We start from the raw sequence: 16,243 nt of genomic DNA on the forward strand, positions 1-16,243 counted from the left end.
TCAATCAATCCTTTTGTGCACAAACTGTTTGAAATAAATAAACCCAAATTTGCTATAATAATAGAACACGTAAACACAGTTTTCAGAGCAGTATCTACTTTATTTCATTAACAGCATGTACAGTTCAGCAGTTAACACTACAAAGTGTATTTCAGTTAGTAGGACCAAATCTATTGTAGTAGATTTGGTCTTGGCAAACTAGATCTGCTTTACGCACGCTGCTGCTGCTTGACATTAGTCAATATGCTACTGCTGTTAGATGAGAGAGAAAGTTGCTGCTGCTGCTGCTACTGCTTGACATAAGTCAAAATGGTGCTGCTGTTGGAAACGTGCTGCATCTGAGACGAGAGACATGCTGCTGCCACTGAACAAAATCACTTAACCCCTCCTTATGTAAAGCAGATCTAGACAAGTGTAGCTGGGGAGGTGGAGGGTGAATGCTTTGCTAGGCTGTGCTGCTGAACTTTATTTGAAGCTGTTGAGGTGATTACCATTTATATATACTTTGACAGAAGGGTGTAATAGCCAGATTGGTTTACACTGATGAGCCAAAACACTATGAACACCTGACTAATATGCTGTTCGTCCTCCGTGTGCCACCAAAACAGTGCTGAACTGCCGAGGTATGGACTATACAAGACCCTTGAAGGTGTCCTGTGGGATCTGTCACCAAGACATTAGCAGCAGATCCTTCAAGTCCTGTAAATTGCGAGGTGGAGACGCTGTGGATCGGACTTGTTGGTGCAGCACATCCCACAGATGCTCAATTGGACTTAGATATGGGGAATTTGGAGGCCAGGGCGACACCTTGAACTCTTCATCATGTTCCTCAAACCATTCCCAAACAATGTGTGCAGTGAGGCAGGGTGCATTATCCTGCTGAAAGAGGCCACTGCCATCATGGAATACTATTGCCATAAAGGGGTGTACCTGGTCTGCAATGATGTTTAGGTAGGTGGCTCATGTCAAATTGATGTATACATGAACGGCCTGACTCAAGGTTTCCCAGCATAACATTTCCCAGGGCATCACACTTCGTCCACCGGCTTGTCATCTTCCCACAGTGCAAGGTAAATGGCGCACAAGTACACGGCCGTCCATGTGATGTAAAAGAAAATGGGACTCGTCGGACTAGGCGACCTTCTTTCACTGCTCCAAGGTCCCATTGTTGGCACTTTGATGGTGGACAGGAGTCATCATGGGCACTTTGACCTGTCTGCGGCTACACAATCCCATATGCAGCTGGGTGCAATGCACTGTGTGTTGTGACACATTCCTCCCGTAACCATCATTACAATTTTCTGTGACTTGTGCCACATTAGACCTTCTGTCGGTTCGGACCAGACGGGATAGCTTTTGTTGCCCTTGCGCATCGAGAGCCTTGGGCACCCAACACCCTGTCGCCGGTTTGTGGTTTGTCCCTCCTCGGACCACTGTTGGTCGGTACTTACCACTGCTGACTGGGAGCAGTCCACAAGCCTTTCTGTTTCAGAGATGCTCTGATCCAGTCGTCTGGCCATAACAATTTGTCAAACTGTCAAAGTCTCTTAGGTCTTTACCCCTGCCCATTTCTCCTGTATTCAACACGTTGACTACGAGAACTGATTGTTCGCTTACCATCTAATCTACACAGACCTTGACATGTGGCCTTGTCAGGAGATAATCAATGTTATTCGCTTCACCTGTGAGTGGTCATAATGCTTTGGCTCATCAGTGTACATAGAGGCGTGTCAGGAATTGAACCTATCGGTCTGCGCCATGTAGAGTGTCCTAACTTAAATTAATAGGACATTTTCAACTCTGCTTCAGAGATCATATTTATACCTGATGAGCTGGAGCCAAATGTACACCAAGAAGTGTTCTATTAACACTGATGTTTTTCCTATGTGATGTTAAAGACACAGATTTTAAAGTTAATTGTCATGAAAATGATGTCACAACATCACAAATCTTAATCGTCATAAAATTTAAAATGTCTTCATTTGCTTAATGCAAAATATTATTTATTTTATTTATTTTTTCTTTTAATTTTGGGGTGAAATGTGACCTGGACATGTTCTTGACATTCTGCTTTCATTGAAGGTACTGTTTGTGTCCATCATTCCATTGTTGAAGAGGTTTGTGTTTCTCACTTGTGTTACAAAGAGTATACTCTTAACATTCTTGATTAGTGTAATTTTCCTCAGGGCAAATATTATGCCACATTGTTTCTCTATAGTTTGACATTTTATGTCCATTTGAAGGCTATTGTCAACAGACACTGTTACATGTCTAATGCACTCATGGCAGGCTGTTACCTCCATATGATCTCAAGTGGACACTGTGGCCTCTCTAAGAGGGGCTCTGCTCCACTGGGGCGCCCATCTCTTACAATTCACACATGCACTCTTTCCATGTATGTGTCATGTGAATGCTTCCCCTACAGAAAGCCCCTAAACACTGCACTTGTTAATAAGAGAGAACGAAGGGGAAGGATAAGTTTAGAAACAAGAAGAAAAAATGGTTTGGCAGAGGAAAAAAGAGTGGAGGAGGAGAGTATAGGAGGAGTAGAAAGAAAATGAAAAAAAGAGAGCAACTGGTAGGAATGTAGCTTGATATTACAGAGCGCTGCTCCAAACCATATGCTCAGGAGCCTAAACCAAAGACTAAACTCAGATGAAAAGGGAGAAAGTTACAGAGGGTGGTACTTGATTGAAGACTGGAAAGAATAAAAGTATTATCAATTTGTATTTCTGTGCTAGAAGTTGTGAAATTATCAGACTGAAGAATGTTATAATGGCCCTGCAGAATGGAATGGGACGTTGATATTTCCAAACATTTTGCATGGCTTAAAAAGGTAAGCATATGTTATATACCTGATATATATATTTCTGATATATCTGCTCTTCTACTTTTTTTCTTATTGTCATTCTTGTGTTTTGTTGACTGTTTTAGTAGGTTATTTTTCAATTAAATGCAAAGACTGTCAAATAAACCGTAAACCCTAACAAGCTGTATACACTTGAGTGATGAGTGGAGTTTGTGGTTAGAGTAGAAACAAGCTGTTATTTGAGAAAACAAGTTGTTTCAAATAGGGGGTAAACCCAAATATACTCATTATAAGAACAATTACTGTACTTCTCAAATAAATTACATGTGCAAAATGTAAACTTTTTAAATCATCAGGGTACAATAGATTCACGAACAGGAATACAAAACATCAAAATTGTGACATAAAGAAACACTTAAATATTACAAAACAATGAGGAATGGTGTCTCTCAAACTTGTGTCTTTAAGTTCACCTAATGTGGCATTCACATAGAGTGAACTTAAGTATTTGATAACTATATGCAAGTAGACTTAACTGAGATTTGCAAGTAAAATAGCATTGTTTTTACTTAATAAATTCAAAATTCAGTACTGTTTTAATTAGAACAACTTTAGGGTTTACAGTGCAACAAGTTTATCTAAAAGTCACAAACTGAAGGGCTCATTAAATGTAGCATTGACAGGTTAAGCACCTGTGCTGTAGACAGGGTTGGGGAGTAACGGAATACATGTAACGGGATTACATATTTAAAATACAAAATATAAGTAACTGTATTCCACTACAGTTACAGTTTAAATCATTGGTAATTAGAATACAGTTACATTCAAAAAGTATTTTGATTACTGAAGAGATTACTTTGCATTTTATTGTCATTTGTTTCATTTAATATTTAGTCCTTTCAGATGGAAAAAATTTATACATATAAATGATGTGATCCAAAGTGCATTTGAACAGCGGTGAAACACTTTCTTATGATGTGTTACATTCATACGAGCAGACAGAGAAGTAAGTTTGAAGTAAGTTTGGAGCAGAAGAAATAGAAATAAGCCTTGTGTAAATTGTCAGCTTTACGCTAAGCTAAAATACTATTTCTAGCCATTTTTCATGCACGTTACCAGGCACGATCATATTTTTTTATCAAGAAAATTCACGTTAGATCATAATTTCTTTTTTTCTAGTAAGACCTTTGATATTAGGGCAAAAATTGTGTTCCTGATAATAATTTTTTGTATTGTTTTCCTGTAAAAATATCTAAAAATCCTTAAAACAAGATCAATTTGATTTATCTTGTTTTAGAAACAACACTGCATAAGATATTTAGGTTTTTCAGAGAATGTATTTTTAATGTGTATTTTGTCTTACTGTACTGGCAGAGTTTTTAATAGTCAAAACAAGTGAAAAAATCTACCAGTGCTGAAGAAGTAATCCAAAGTATTTAGAATACATTACTGACCTTGAGTAATCTAACGGAATACGTTACAAATTACATTTTACAGCATGTATTCTGTAATCTGTAGTGGAATACATTTCAAAAGTAACCCTCTCAACCCTGAGTCTCAACAAAGATTTTTTATTTGATAGTGTGATTTTATTAAAAAAACACATGAGTAAATATGAGAGGCGAATTCACCAAACAATTGCTGCACTTTTATGGGTGGTATTTCAACGCAAAAGCCTGCATCTTATTCACTAACCACCCATAATCAAGTTAAACCAGGTGTTATTTGCGCTGATATAGTGCTCCACTGAGTATTAAGTCATTGTCATTCTTTTTAGCGCAAACATGCCTCCTTTCAATGAAAATTAAGCTCTAGAATATGCCTTATTCACAAAAGTCAGCACTTTTTGCCTTACACAACTAAGAGCTCTGCAGTGACAGTCCACTGTACTGAAAATTACACAGCTGACTCGGTCTCCCTACACTCTCAAACTACTTTTAATACATTTTAATATAAATACATTTGTATACAGTATATCTGAAAATGTTGTACTTAAAATCAACAACTTTTCAACATTTTTAATTCGATTACGTCATTCACAATGCTTCATTGGACTGTAGTTCATTCCCTCATAAAAGACATACCTCTCTTGTACAGTCTTGTTCCTGTGTCTTTTTGTCTGGTTTGCAAATACTTTTTTGCTTTAAAGTTTGTTTTGTTGTAATTCACCTCGGAGCTGGTTGATTTGGTGCATGGCTTAGAACTCATTTACGAAGGATTTTATGAAACCCCTATGGAAGGAATGAATGGGGAACCATAACTGCTGACTTCTGTCGCACTTCACTTTGCACATATTGAAGTAGCTTTGTTGTCCATTTATGCACTCAGTATGTTTTTACAGGGATGTAGGGCTGTTTCTTGCCTTTATACCAATAAATGCAATCATGTGTTGTGTAAACATTTGATATTCATTCAGTTTTGCACACACATGCATGCAGCGTTCATGTGCACATGTCTTCTCTCCATCCTGTTAAAAAAATCAAATATCATTTGAGCTTCTTCAAAGTAACCACCCTTTGTCTAGATTCCAGCTCTGCACACTCTGGTCATTCTCTCAGCAAACTTCATGAGGTTCATCTTGATATGCTTTTTAAACAATACTGAAGAAATTCAAGTGTACACTGGACATATTCTGACTGCTTTTACTTGTACCAATTTATATGTAGGCATATTTCTTTTAGTCTCCAAACCAAATTTTAAGCATTTAAGTATAAGACTTACATAAATTCAGTCATGTGTGTCCAATCTTTTGACTGGTGTATTCCACAAAGTCCCTCAGTTTTACTGCATGAAGCTTGTGCATCAAAACCTGATTAGAAAAGTAAACCTCTTAAGAAATTCCTTTCTAACACAGTATAATGTAGGCAGGTTGGGTAAAGTGAAGTTTTGGTGAAGAGCTGTTACATATTTTACAAAAACAGTCATTCATACGGGAGATTACAAGCGACCAGAATTCCATCTCTCTCAGTCACTGTGGGCATCTGTAACAGTAGCTGTGGGTCTCGCACGTCATGGTTTACAGGGTTTGTTCTCCACACTGCTGATTGTAAATGTAACTCTAACCATGTGTGAACCGCAGGTCAACGTGCAAAACCCAGGCAACGGTGAGAGCTATCAGGAGCGGCTGTCTCGTCTAGAGGGTGATAAAGAGTCTCTTGTGTTACAGGTAAAACATGCAGACAATCTGTAACAATTTATTTCCTAATGTATATCCTAATTCCCTTGCCTTGATGATCTGTTTGATCTACATTACTTTTTTTAACAAATGTTTTAGGCAGTATCAGAAACTGCTGCTTATCTCCTGAACTATTCAAATACTTTGTGAACACTTTAGTGATGAGTACTTGGATTCACCCTGTAGAGATTCCGTCTATGAGATCCCTCCTTTCTCTAAAGAGTCAGATGACTATCAGAATCAGAATCAGAATGAGCTTTATTGGCAAGTATGCTTACACATACAAGGAATTTGTCTTGGTGACAGGAGCTTCCAGTACACAACAATACAAAAACAACAACAAGACTTTAAAAAAATAATGAAAATTGAATAAAAAATAGATAAATATTGAAAAGAAAAAAGTATATATAGAATACTCAACAGACAATATATATATATATATATATATATATATATATATATATATATATATATATATATAATATATACACACACACACACATATATATGTATTTATATATACATATATATACATACATATACATACATACATACATAAACAGACATACATACATACACACATACACATACGTAGTGCAAATCTAAATACAAATCGGTTATATTCAGTGCAAGGGAATGTAATGGCAGAAGAGGTTGGATGTGTTAGATAATATAAAAAGACTAAGCTGTGTATTGCACATTAATTATTGCTCAAAGGGGCAGTTTTAACTGTTCATGAGATGGATAGCCTGGGGGAAAAAAATGTTCCTGAAGCGTCGGCCAGAAGGCAACAGTTCAAAAAGGTAGTGGGCAGGGTGAGTGGGGTCCAGAGTGTTTTTTCCAGCCTTTTTCCTCACTCTGGAAGTGTATAGTTCTTGAAGGGAGGGCAGGGGGCAACCAATAATCCTCTCAGCAGTCCGAACTGTCCTTTGTAGTCTTCTGATATCCGATTTCGTAACTGAACCAAACCAGACAGTTATAGAAGTGCAGAGGACAGGCTCAATGACTGCTGAGTAGAACTGTATCAGCAGCGCCTGTGGCAGGTTGAACTTCCTCAACTGGCGAAGGAAGTACAACCTCTGCTGGGCCTTTTTCGCAATGGAGTCAATGTGGGTCTCCCACTTCAGGTCCTGTGAGATGGTAGTGCCCAGGAACCTGAATGACTCCATTGCTGCCACAGTGCTGTTTAGAATGGTGAGGGGGGACAGTGTTGGGGGGTTCCCCCTAAAGTCCACAATCATCTCCACCATTTTGAGCATGTTCAGCTCAAGGTTGTTTTGACTGCACCAGACAGCCAGCTGTTTAACCTCCCTTTTGTATGCAGACTCATCATCATCTTGGATGAGGCCGATGACAGTGGTGTCTTCTGCAAACTTCAGGAGCTTGACAGAGGGGTCCTTGGCGATGCAGTCTTTGGTGTAGAGGAAGAAGAGTAGTGGGGAGAGCACACATCCCTGGGAGGCACCAGTGCTGATTGTACAGGTGCTGGAAGTGAATTTCCCCTGTCTCACAAGCTGCTGCCTGTCCGTCAGAAAGCTGGTAATCCACTGACAGATAGACGTGGGAACAGAGAGTTGGTGTAATTTAGTCCAGAGAATAGCTGGGATGATGGTGTTGAAAGCTGAACTGATGTCTACAAAAAGGATCATTTCATATGTCCCTGGTCTGTCCAGATGTTGCAGGATATGATGCAATCCCATGTTGACTGCATCATCCACAGACCTGTTTGCTCAATAAGCAAATTGAAGGGGATCTAGAAAGGGTCCAGTGATGTCCTTCAGATGGGCCAACACCAGTCTCTCAAATGACTTCATGACCACAGACGTCAGTACGACAGGTCTGTAGTCAATAAGTCCTGTGATTTCGTTTTTTTTGGGATGGGGATGATAGTGGAATGTTTGAAGCAGCATGGGACTTCACACTGCTCCAGTGATCTATTGAAAATCAGTGTGAAGATGGGGGCCAGCTGGTTAGCACAGGATCTAAGTCATGCAGGTGAAACGCCATCTGGGCCCTGTGCTTTCCTTATCCTTTGTTTTCGAAAGACAACGCACACATCATCTTCACAGATCTTAAGTGCAGGTTGAGTAGCAGGAGGGGGGAGGAGGGGGGTTGCAGGAGGTGTTGGTGTTTGTGTGAAGTGAAGGTCAGAGCAGGTGTGGGGTGTGAGATTGGGCCTTTCAAATCTACAGTAGAACACATTCAGGTCATCAGCCAGTTGTTGGTCCACCACAGGGTTGGGGCAGGAGTCCTGTGATTCGTAAGTTGTTTCATGCCACTCCACACTGATGCAGGGTCGTACTCTTTTCAGAGTATCTTCTTTTAGCCACTCTGATTTCCTTATTCAGTGTGTTCCTGACCTGATTGTACAAGACTTTATCCCCAACTCTGTAAGCATCCTCTTTGGCCTGACGAAGCTGCCTGAGTTCTGCTGTAAACCACGGTTTGTCGTTGTTAAATGTTAAATAAGTCCTAGTAGGGATGCACATATCCTCACAGAAACTGATATATGATGTAACAGTATCTGTGAGCTCATCCAGATTGGTATCTTCAGCCTCAAAAACACTCCAATCAGTGCAGTCAAAGCAGGCTTGTAGTTCCAGCTCTGCTTCGTTGGTCCATCTATTTACAGTCCTTACTACAGGCTTAGCATATTTTAATTTCTGTCTGTAGGTTGGAAGAAGATGAACCAGACAGTGATCAGATAGTCCCAAAGCTGCTCTAGTGACAGAGCGATATGCATCCTTTATTGTTGTGTAGCAGTGATCCAGTATATTTCTGTCTCTGGTTGGGCATGTAATGTATGAATACTGAACCACACGTTTAGCAGTATTGTGAAAGCATGTTTTGTTTCTCTTTTAAATGTTGCATATTTAAAGGTAAGTAGTATGTACAGTCTGGTCCACTTTGCACTTTTTTCTGGACAAGAACTGCCCACTTACTTAAGAGGAAACCACAGTTTGTTATGTTTTTATGTGCCATTTAGAGGCAGCTCAATCCAAAATACAAAAACAGACCAGCATGAAAAAAACATCAAATAATTTCACAGAATTCACAGCAGTGTTTCAATCTGAAACCATTTGTATAGAAAACAGAATTCAGAAATTCTGTCCAACCAATAGTAATATGTACCAATTATTTCACAGACATAAGTCGGAAAACTAAGCAGAATATAGTTCTGCTCATGGATATCTAGTTTACTTGCTACTATTAAAACAAAACCCTGATTTGATGCAACAGACCTGGGCCTCATTTCCCAATAACGCTTGATCATAGCATTTAAGAGCGTTTTCTAAGAGCGATTTTATGAAAATTGTTTATTTTTTATGTTGCATTTCCCAAAGTTGCTCTTAACATGAACGTGCGAGGACACACTTTAAGAGTTACTAAAAGTGATAGTTCATCCAAAAATGAAAAATATCTCATCATTTACTCACCCTCATGTCATCACAGATGTGTATGACTTTCTTTTTTCTGCAGAACACAAATGAAGGTTTTTAGAAGAATATTTCAGCTCTGTAGGTCCATACAATGCAAGTGAATGGTGGCCAAAATTGTTATGCTCCAAAAAGCACATAAAGGCAGCATAAAAGTAATCCATAAGACTCCAGTAATTAAATCCATATCTTTAGAAGTGACATGATAGGTGTGGGTGAGAAACAGATCAATATTTAAGTCCATTTTTTCTAGAAATTATTCTTCCTGCCCAGTAGGGGGCGTATGCATGAAGAATGTGAATCACTAAAAACAAAAGAAGAATGTTAAAGTTAAAGTGGAGATTGACTGAGCAGGGAGGAGAATTTATAGTAAAAATATGGATTACTTTTATGCTGACCTATGTGATTTTCTTTAAAATGTTGGCACCCATTCACTTGCATGGTATGGACCAAAAGAGCTAAGAAATTCTTCTAAAAATCTTAATTTGTGTTCTACTGAAGAGAGAAAGTCATTCACATCCGGGATGCAATAAGGGTTAGTAAATGATGAGAGAATTTTCATTTTTGGGGGAACTATTTCTTTCAGAGAGTCCCTCTCCATATATGTGAAGTGCTGAGATGTGACAGTGTAGTGTCATTGTAACTTAATTACATTTGTGCGCAAGTTTAGAAATACTTATAATTGACTTTGCTGGGAAATGTTTACATTTATTTTCAGAAATTTTACCTAAATACCTACAAAATTAAATATAGTTTTGTGATAATTTTGTGCAAAACAATCTATTACCTGTAGACAATCACTGCTTTGTTCATTAGATGCATTTTCACAAATTCTGTGAGGTGCAATTGCTTTATGGGTCAGTGAAGACATATGTTAACGGACTGCAGTTAGCCACTGAGGCCCTTTGATTGATCCTGCCAATGATCAAGCACATATGAAATTTAACGAGGTTCACCGTGTTGTTAGCGGAGTGCAAAGTAGGCTGTAGGCTGCATTTTAGGAAGATTCTCCCATCAAGTGGAGGTCTGCTCTTTGCTCCCCAAAGTAATAAGGGTCAATATTGCACAACATTGTGATGGGGGTGAGAGCACCCTTGGGTGACAGAGAGGAAGAGAAGACAAGGATGACGAGCCATGACACGCACAATAGTCTCTAGAATTTACTCAGAATGGTGCCAAAAACAAAACACATCCAGTGAGTGGCAGTTCTGCAGATGGAAATGCCTTGTTGATGAGAGAGGTCAACAGAGCAAAGTCAAAATAACCACTCTGTACAATTGTGGGGAGAAGAATAGCATCTCAGAATGTGTCAAACCTTGAGGCGGATCGGCTACAACAGCAGAAGACCATGTCAGGAACTTTATTAAGACCATAGTGTTCTTAATAAAGTGCTACGTGAGTGTATATTTGTTTATTTGTCTACTTTATGCATTTATTTATTGTTATTTTTTATTGTTGATTTATGAAAAATAAATAAAACTTAAAAATAACTGATTTTAAAGTCTCATGTTTTCTCACTGTTTTCAATTGTATTAACCCTTGTGCGACCTTCGAGACATTTTTGTCTTTTTCATTTTTGTTTTTTCAATCATTTTGGCTGTGTTAATGCCAACGGCATAAATTTCACCATAGGTGTGTATTTCAACCTCAGTTCCTGTAATACATCTATAATACACTGTGTACACACAATAGTTACACTCAGGACCTTCAGGACAAAAATGTCCCCATTTAAACCCATTAAAACAATATTTGCAATATTTGATCCCAGTGCCCTTAAAAGCATAAATCATGAATTCTATGATATTATGCGTTCATTTCGGAACCCTGGCTTCAAAATGTTAATTTTTAATATTTTCCACCAGATGGCGGCATTTTTCTCATATTTTGCCTATGGAGCAAATACATGCTTTTTTCCTATTTTCTGTTTGCTGTATTATAGAGCACTGCAGGCTAATTGAATAAATGATGCAGCTAAAATTGTGTGGGTGTGTTGGTATGGATGTCAGAGTGTGTTTTGTATGTGTATTGAGAAACGTGTGTGTGTGTGTGTGCGTGTAAAAAACAACAGGGGCATTATGTAAACAAACTGACATTTAAATGGTTAAAATCCTTAAAATGAATGAATTTTTGGTAGTTATGACCAGGACTGATGTTGGTTAAAAAAGTCATTGAAAGTGGAAAATAATATTAATATATAATATTTTTATGGCAGTTTTTTGACGCAGACATTTTTGTCATCTAAGGACCTCTGAGTAACTTTTTTAAATTGACGCACGAGGGTTAAATGTAATTTCGCGATTGTCCTGCAGGTGACTGCATTAGTCTGTCTCCTTACGATGGTCTTAAAGCTCAAAGATTACTCCAGAGCACTCGTAAATCTACGACCATTTTCAAGTACTACTTAAGTTACGATGGCTTTGGGAAATGGGCCACAAAAACTAAGATGAATCATAAGATGGATTCTATGAGCTTAGACTTAGACTTATAATGCTTTTGGGAAATGAGGCCCAGGCAAATTTTGGCAAATTCAGGGATTAGTTCTTACTCAAAAGTACTCATTGTACCAGTACCTTTTAAACATGACTTTATTTCCAGGCAGACTGGTAAATACTTGTGCAGACTTACAAATGCTTCAGTGCCGGTAAAGATTACAGATGCTTTTACCTCCTGAAAAACGGCTGGTAAAAATAACCACTAGTTCTACTAATCCTGTGTGAACTGATATTCTGGTAAATGGCCAGTGAATCTGCACTTTCCAGCCTGTGAGCCCTTTAACTGTTTCACAAGTTCTTCAAGTGTCTGAAGCTTATGTTGTGCCAAAAAAAACCAAAAAAAAAACACACTTCACAACTTGAGATAATGCTTTTATACTTTTGATTGTTTATTTACCCATGTAAAAGAGAAGAAAACAAGCGTGTTTTATTTAGTTTCGGAAAAGAACCATATTCTACACAAGCATATAATTTTGTGATTTGAGCAGATTGAAGGGGAGAAGTTGTGTTGAAGTTTGTTGTTTGGACACGGCAGCCCCACATTTTGGAAAATATTTTCCGGAGAGACAAATTACATAATGTGAATGTGTTATCCATATTTTTAATTCAAGAGTGTAATATAGGATTACTGGCTTGTTAATGTCACCAGTTCTGTTGTACTTTGCTAGATATTCCAAACAATTTCTACTCATTTCTTCTTTCTGATGGGTAAGTTACTTGTGGCATCAGTGTGTAAATCCAGTAGACACACCCATCTCTGGGATTGCTTAGCCCGCCCGAATCAATGGTAAACATTACAGACGTCCACAGTAATAATTACTTTACAGACATATGTACAGTACTAATCCTAATCCCATCTGAACAGGGCTTTAATATCACTAAATCAACCTGAAAAACTTGGTTACACCATAAAGAGTTTTTTTTTTTTTTTTTTTTTTTTTTAATGGATTAGATCAAGTAGAAATAAATCTGTAAGGTAGCAATTCGAACCTTAATTAGTTCTAAGTAAGATACTGTAACTTCCTGAATTTGATTTTGATGTTTTGGGCAGTGTGAGTAGATTTATAAGTGTAGTTTTATTAACTAGGCTAGAGCTACACAAACTGCCCACACAATCTAACCCCTTAACTAACCCTTTTCAGCTGCTTACATGTAAAGACATACAGTACTACACACATTCTTGGTTTGTAGGTTAAGATAACTCAAAAAAAGCCTTTTTTTGAGTACAGATGGCTGTGGTGTTTTATGGGAACAGTCAGTGCCATACAGATTAGTCCTGTCCTGGCTTGTTGGGTTTTTGATATAAAGTTTGTGTGCTGCTTTTAAGTGCAGAGCAAGTATGAGCACTTAAATGTTTATTCCTGATAGACTGGACTGACGACAATATCCTGGACTGTATTATACAGTCTCAATAGTTTAATTGTTTAACCCACTGGTGTCATCAGTCTGACTCATACTGTAGTAAAATAATAAGCGTTTCAAGAAGTATTTTTTTCCTCTTAAACCTGGAAGTAAGTTTAAGGGCAGGACAATGGACAGAGATGTTGTACTTTGGCTAATTTAACTGAATTTGAACCTGTTTCTCAGGTGAGTGTGTTGACAGATCAGGTTGAAGCTCAAGGTGAGAAGATCAGAGATTTGGAGAGTTCTCTTGAGGAATATCAACACAAGCTCAACTCCACTGAGGAGATGCTTCAGCAGGTACTGCCAATATTTATTTCAGATAATATTAAAAGATTATTTTACTTTGTTCAGACAGGCAGCATTGTTTTTTTCCAAATCTGTTTTGTTTTCTGAAAAACAAAAACATGATATCAGAAATTTTACATCCATTTTTACAAACTCGATAAAACCAATCCATATGTACTTTGAAATCTGAAGTCTGATTAACACTGTCTGAACAAATTCATCCAATATCTTTACTTGCAAAAGGACCCTAAAGATCAGAGATGATAAATTATTAGGTGTTAGGAATTACTGTAGGTGCAGTGTGAATGAACACAGAATTGTTTCTAACCTTATTAAGGTTACCATGTTAAAAACAACAAAGTTTTATAGGTTTACCCAGTAATATTCAAAGCACTGTTTTATTGTTAATAAACATAACACTGTACTGCAGTCTAGCGCAATTAAAAATAAATTACAAAGTCAGAGGAGAAATCTCATAAACCTTGAGGCAGTGCTTAATTAGTCAACTATGAGGTCCTGGATCAAAGAACGGCAATAAATCTTGCAGGTGAGTTAGGTTGTATCTTTATGAAGTTGTGTTTTTAACACCCAGTTGACACAATTGACACTACACTGGAATCTCATGACAAAAGTACATCATTCCAAGTACAATTACACTACAGTGCAAGCACCACGACAACAGCTGCAAGTAGTGTAGGCAGCTTTGTTTATGGTAAGTAACAGTTTTCTTTTTTCTTTTTTTTTACGTCTCACTCACTTGTAGTGTAAAATACAATTGTAGTTAGATTCCTAATAACATTTAAATGAGTTTAGAAAATTGTATTCAATTAATGTATACAAAAGATTATTTTCCAATGAAGGATATCCTCCCTTAAAAAAAACGTTGGGTAAGATGGACTTAGCAGAACTCAACATTTAAGTCAACAGTATTTGTGTGTGTGTGTGTGTGTGTGTGTGTGTGCCATGATAAGATTTGACAGACTGCCCATGATTAACAAAAACTGCATCACCTTTGTTTAATGGGTGGGTTTTTGGCTATATGATTATTATTATATAATTATTATTATAATAACTTTGCCCTGCATATGTGATTGTGTATTTATCCCCTCAGGGTTTACCGTAGAATGCGTTACAGAGCTTATGTGAGAAAATGAGTTGCGTTCAATAAACAGACTGTTCTGTCTGTAATTGCTCTGTTTTCTACATTTTACTGTTATTTATCATCATTTTAGTGTATTAATATTGCGGTGTGGCATAGGACGAGGTGTAATGACAGAGCAGGCTGCATATATAAAAATACAAAGAATTATTAGTTCACACTTTAAATATATTTTACAAAAAGTATATATCAGAATTTTCAAAGCATGTGGTGATTGAGAGATATGCCTCAAAAGTCTGTTGTATCATATTTAATACATTAATTTAAAAGGGGGGTTTTCAATAAAATAATATACAAAATTTTAACCAAGCACAAGTCGCTTATATTCAGCAAATACTCATTTTTATATATCAGTAACAATATAATCATTACTGTCACTTTTACTTTATAAAAATAAACTTTTTGTGCAAGTAGATCGATATAAACATTGAAACCACCCACCCCCCCACACACACAAATAACTACTAGATGGTGCCGTAAACATGTGAAACTTATATACCATATGTTGTTTGGCTCATCAGCTTGAACAGAGAGTGAAAGCAGAGCCGTCAAATGTTGTGTATCATATTTGATACACAAAGTTAAATGCCTTTTATGTATAAATGTTACTATTTTCCTTGTCCCAGACCCAGAAAGTTATCTAAAATGTGAAAATCCATCATGAATTAATAATTCTTATTTTTTAACCTATAATAAATCTGTATATAATTAAACAGAAACCAAATATTTGTATGTGTGTGTGTGTGAGAGAGAATTTTTTTTTCTTTTTACATATGTTTTTACAGGACAAAAACAAAAATGATATTTACACTGTTGACAAATTAAATAAACTAGTGAGAGTGTCAAAAGTGTGTTTTAAGGAAGAGTTATCTCCTAAGGTCCACAGAGCCAAAATTGCCGATAGTTGAAAAAACACCCAGTTGCACATTTCTGTTTAATTGGCCTTTGCTTTTAAAATCTCTCAGGCTGATTAAATCTCAAGCGTTCAGTCTCTCAGACGGGAAGCTTATTTTAGTACATGTGCCTTGTGGTCATTATGAGGTTTTGGCCTTCAAACGCAAATCCAATTCCAGTGACAGGGGCCTAATATTTTCCACATGCTGTCTCAGAAAGGCTCAAAGCTCACTAAAACTCCCTAGTACGATCTACTGACATTGTAAAAAAAAAAAAAAAAAAAAAAATGTTTTCTTTTATCGGACTTCTGTGTAAAATTGATTTCTGTTCAGTGTCTGAATTTAACCATCAAGATCAAAGACAAGATGAAACGCTGCTTTTATTATTTACACCAACTTTCAATATGTTTTTCATTTAGGTTTTAACTCTTAATTTTATGGATCTACATGAAGCATCTGTTTGCGTTTGATCACTCTCTCTGTTTACTGCACTCAGATGTAATGCACTTTTCTAAGGGTTGTAAAAACTACTGAGAAATTATACTTCAAGGATGGGTGCTGTGTTAAAAGTCTTTTATTTTCTTTGTTT

General features: G+C 37.2%; 1 protein-coding gene across 6 annotated transcripts in view; it reads left to right on the top strand.

Annotated features, from left to right (window-relative positions):
- The window catches only part of ppfibp2a (PPFIA binding protein 2a), a 102,930-nt gene that overhangs the window by 32,706 nt on the left and 53,981 nt on the right, over positions 1–16,243 (top strand). For 2 of the 6 annotated variants that reach the window (XM_051724733.1, XM_051724734.1), the window contains exons 3-4: positions 5,889–5,975; positions 13,501–13,614. In XM_051724733.1, coding sequence (XP_051580693.1) covers positions 5,889–5,975; positions 13,501–13,614 — 201 coding nt within the window. Of the gene's footprint in view, positions 1–2,600; positions 2,837–5,888; positions 5,976–7,308; positions 7,822–13,405; positions 13,425–13,500; positions 13,615–16,243 lie in introns of those variants that run through there. The other 4 variants (XM_051724736.1, XM_051724737.1, XM_051724735.1 and 1 more) reach the window with 4 other exon arrangements.

This window comes from Myxocyprinus asiaticus, chromosome 18, assembly GCF_019703515.2.
Source record: "Myxocyprinus asiaticus isolate MX2 ecotype Aquarium Trade chromosome 18, UBuf_Myxa_2, whole genome shotgun sequence".
In the NCBI taxonomy this organism is placed as follows: domain Eukaryota; kingdom Metazoa; phylum Chordata; class Actinopteri; order Cypriniformes; family Catostomidae; genus Myxocyprinus; species Myxocyprinus asiaticus.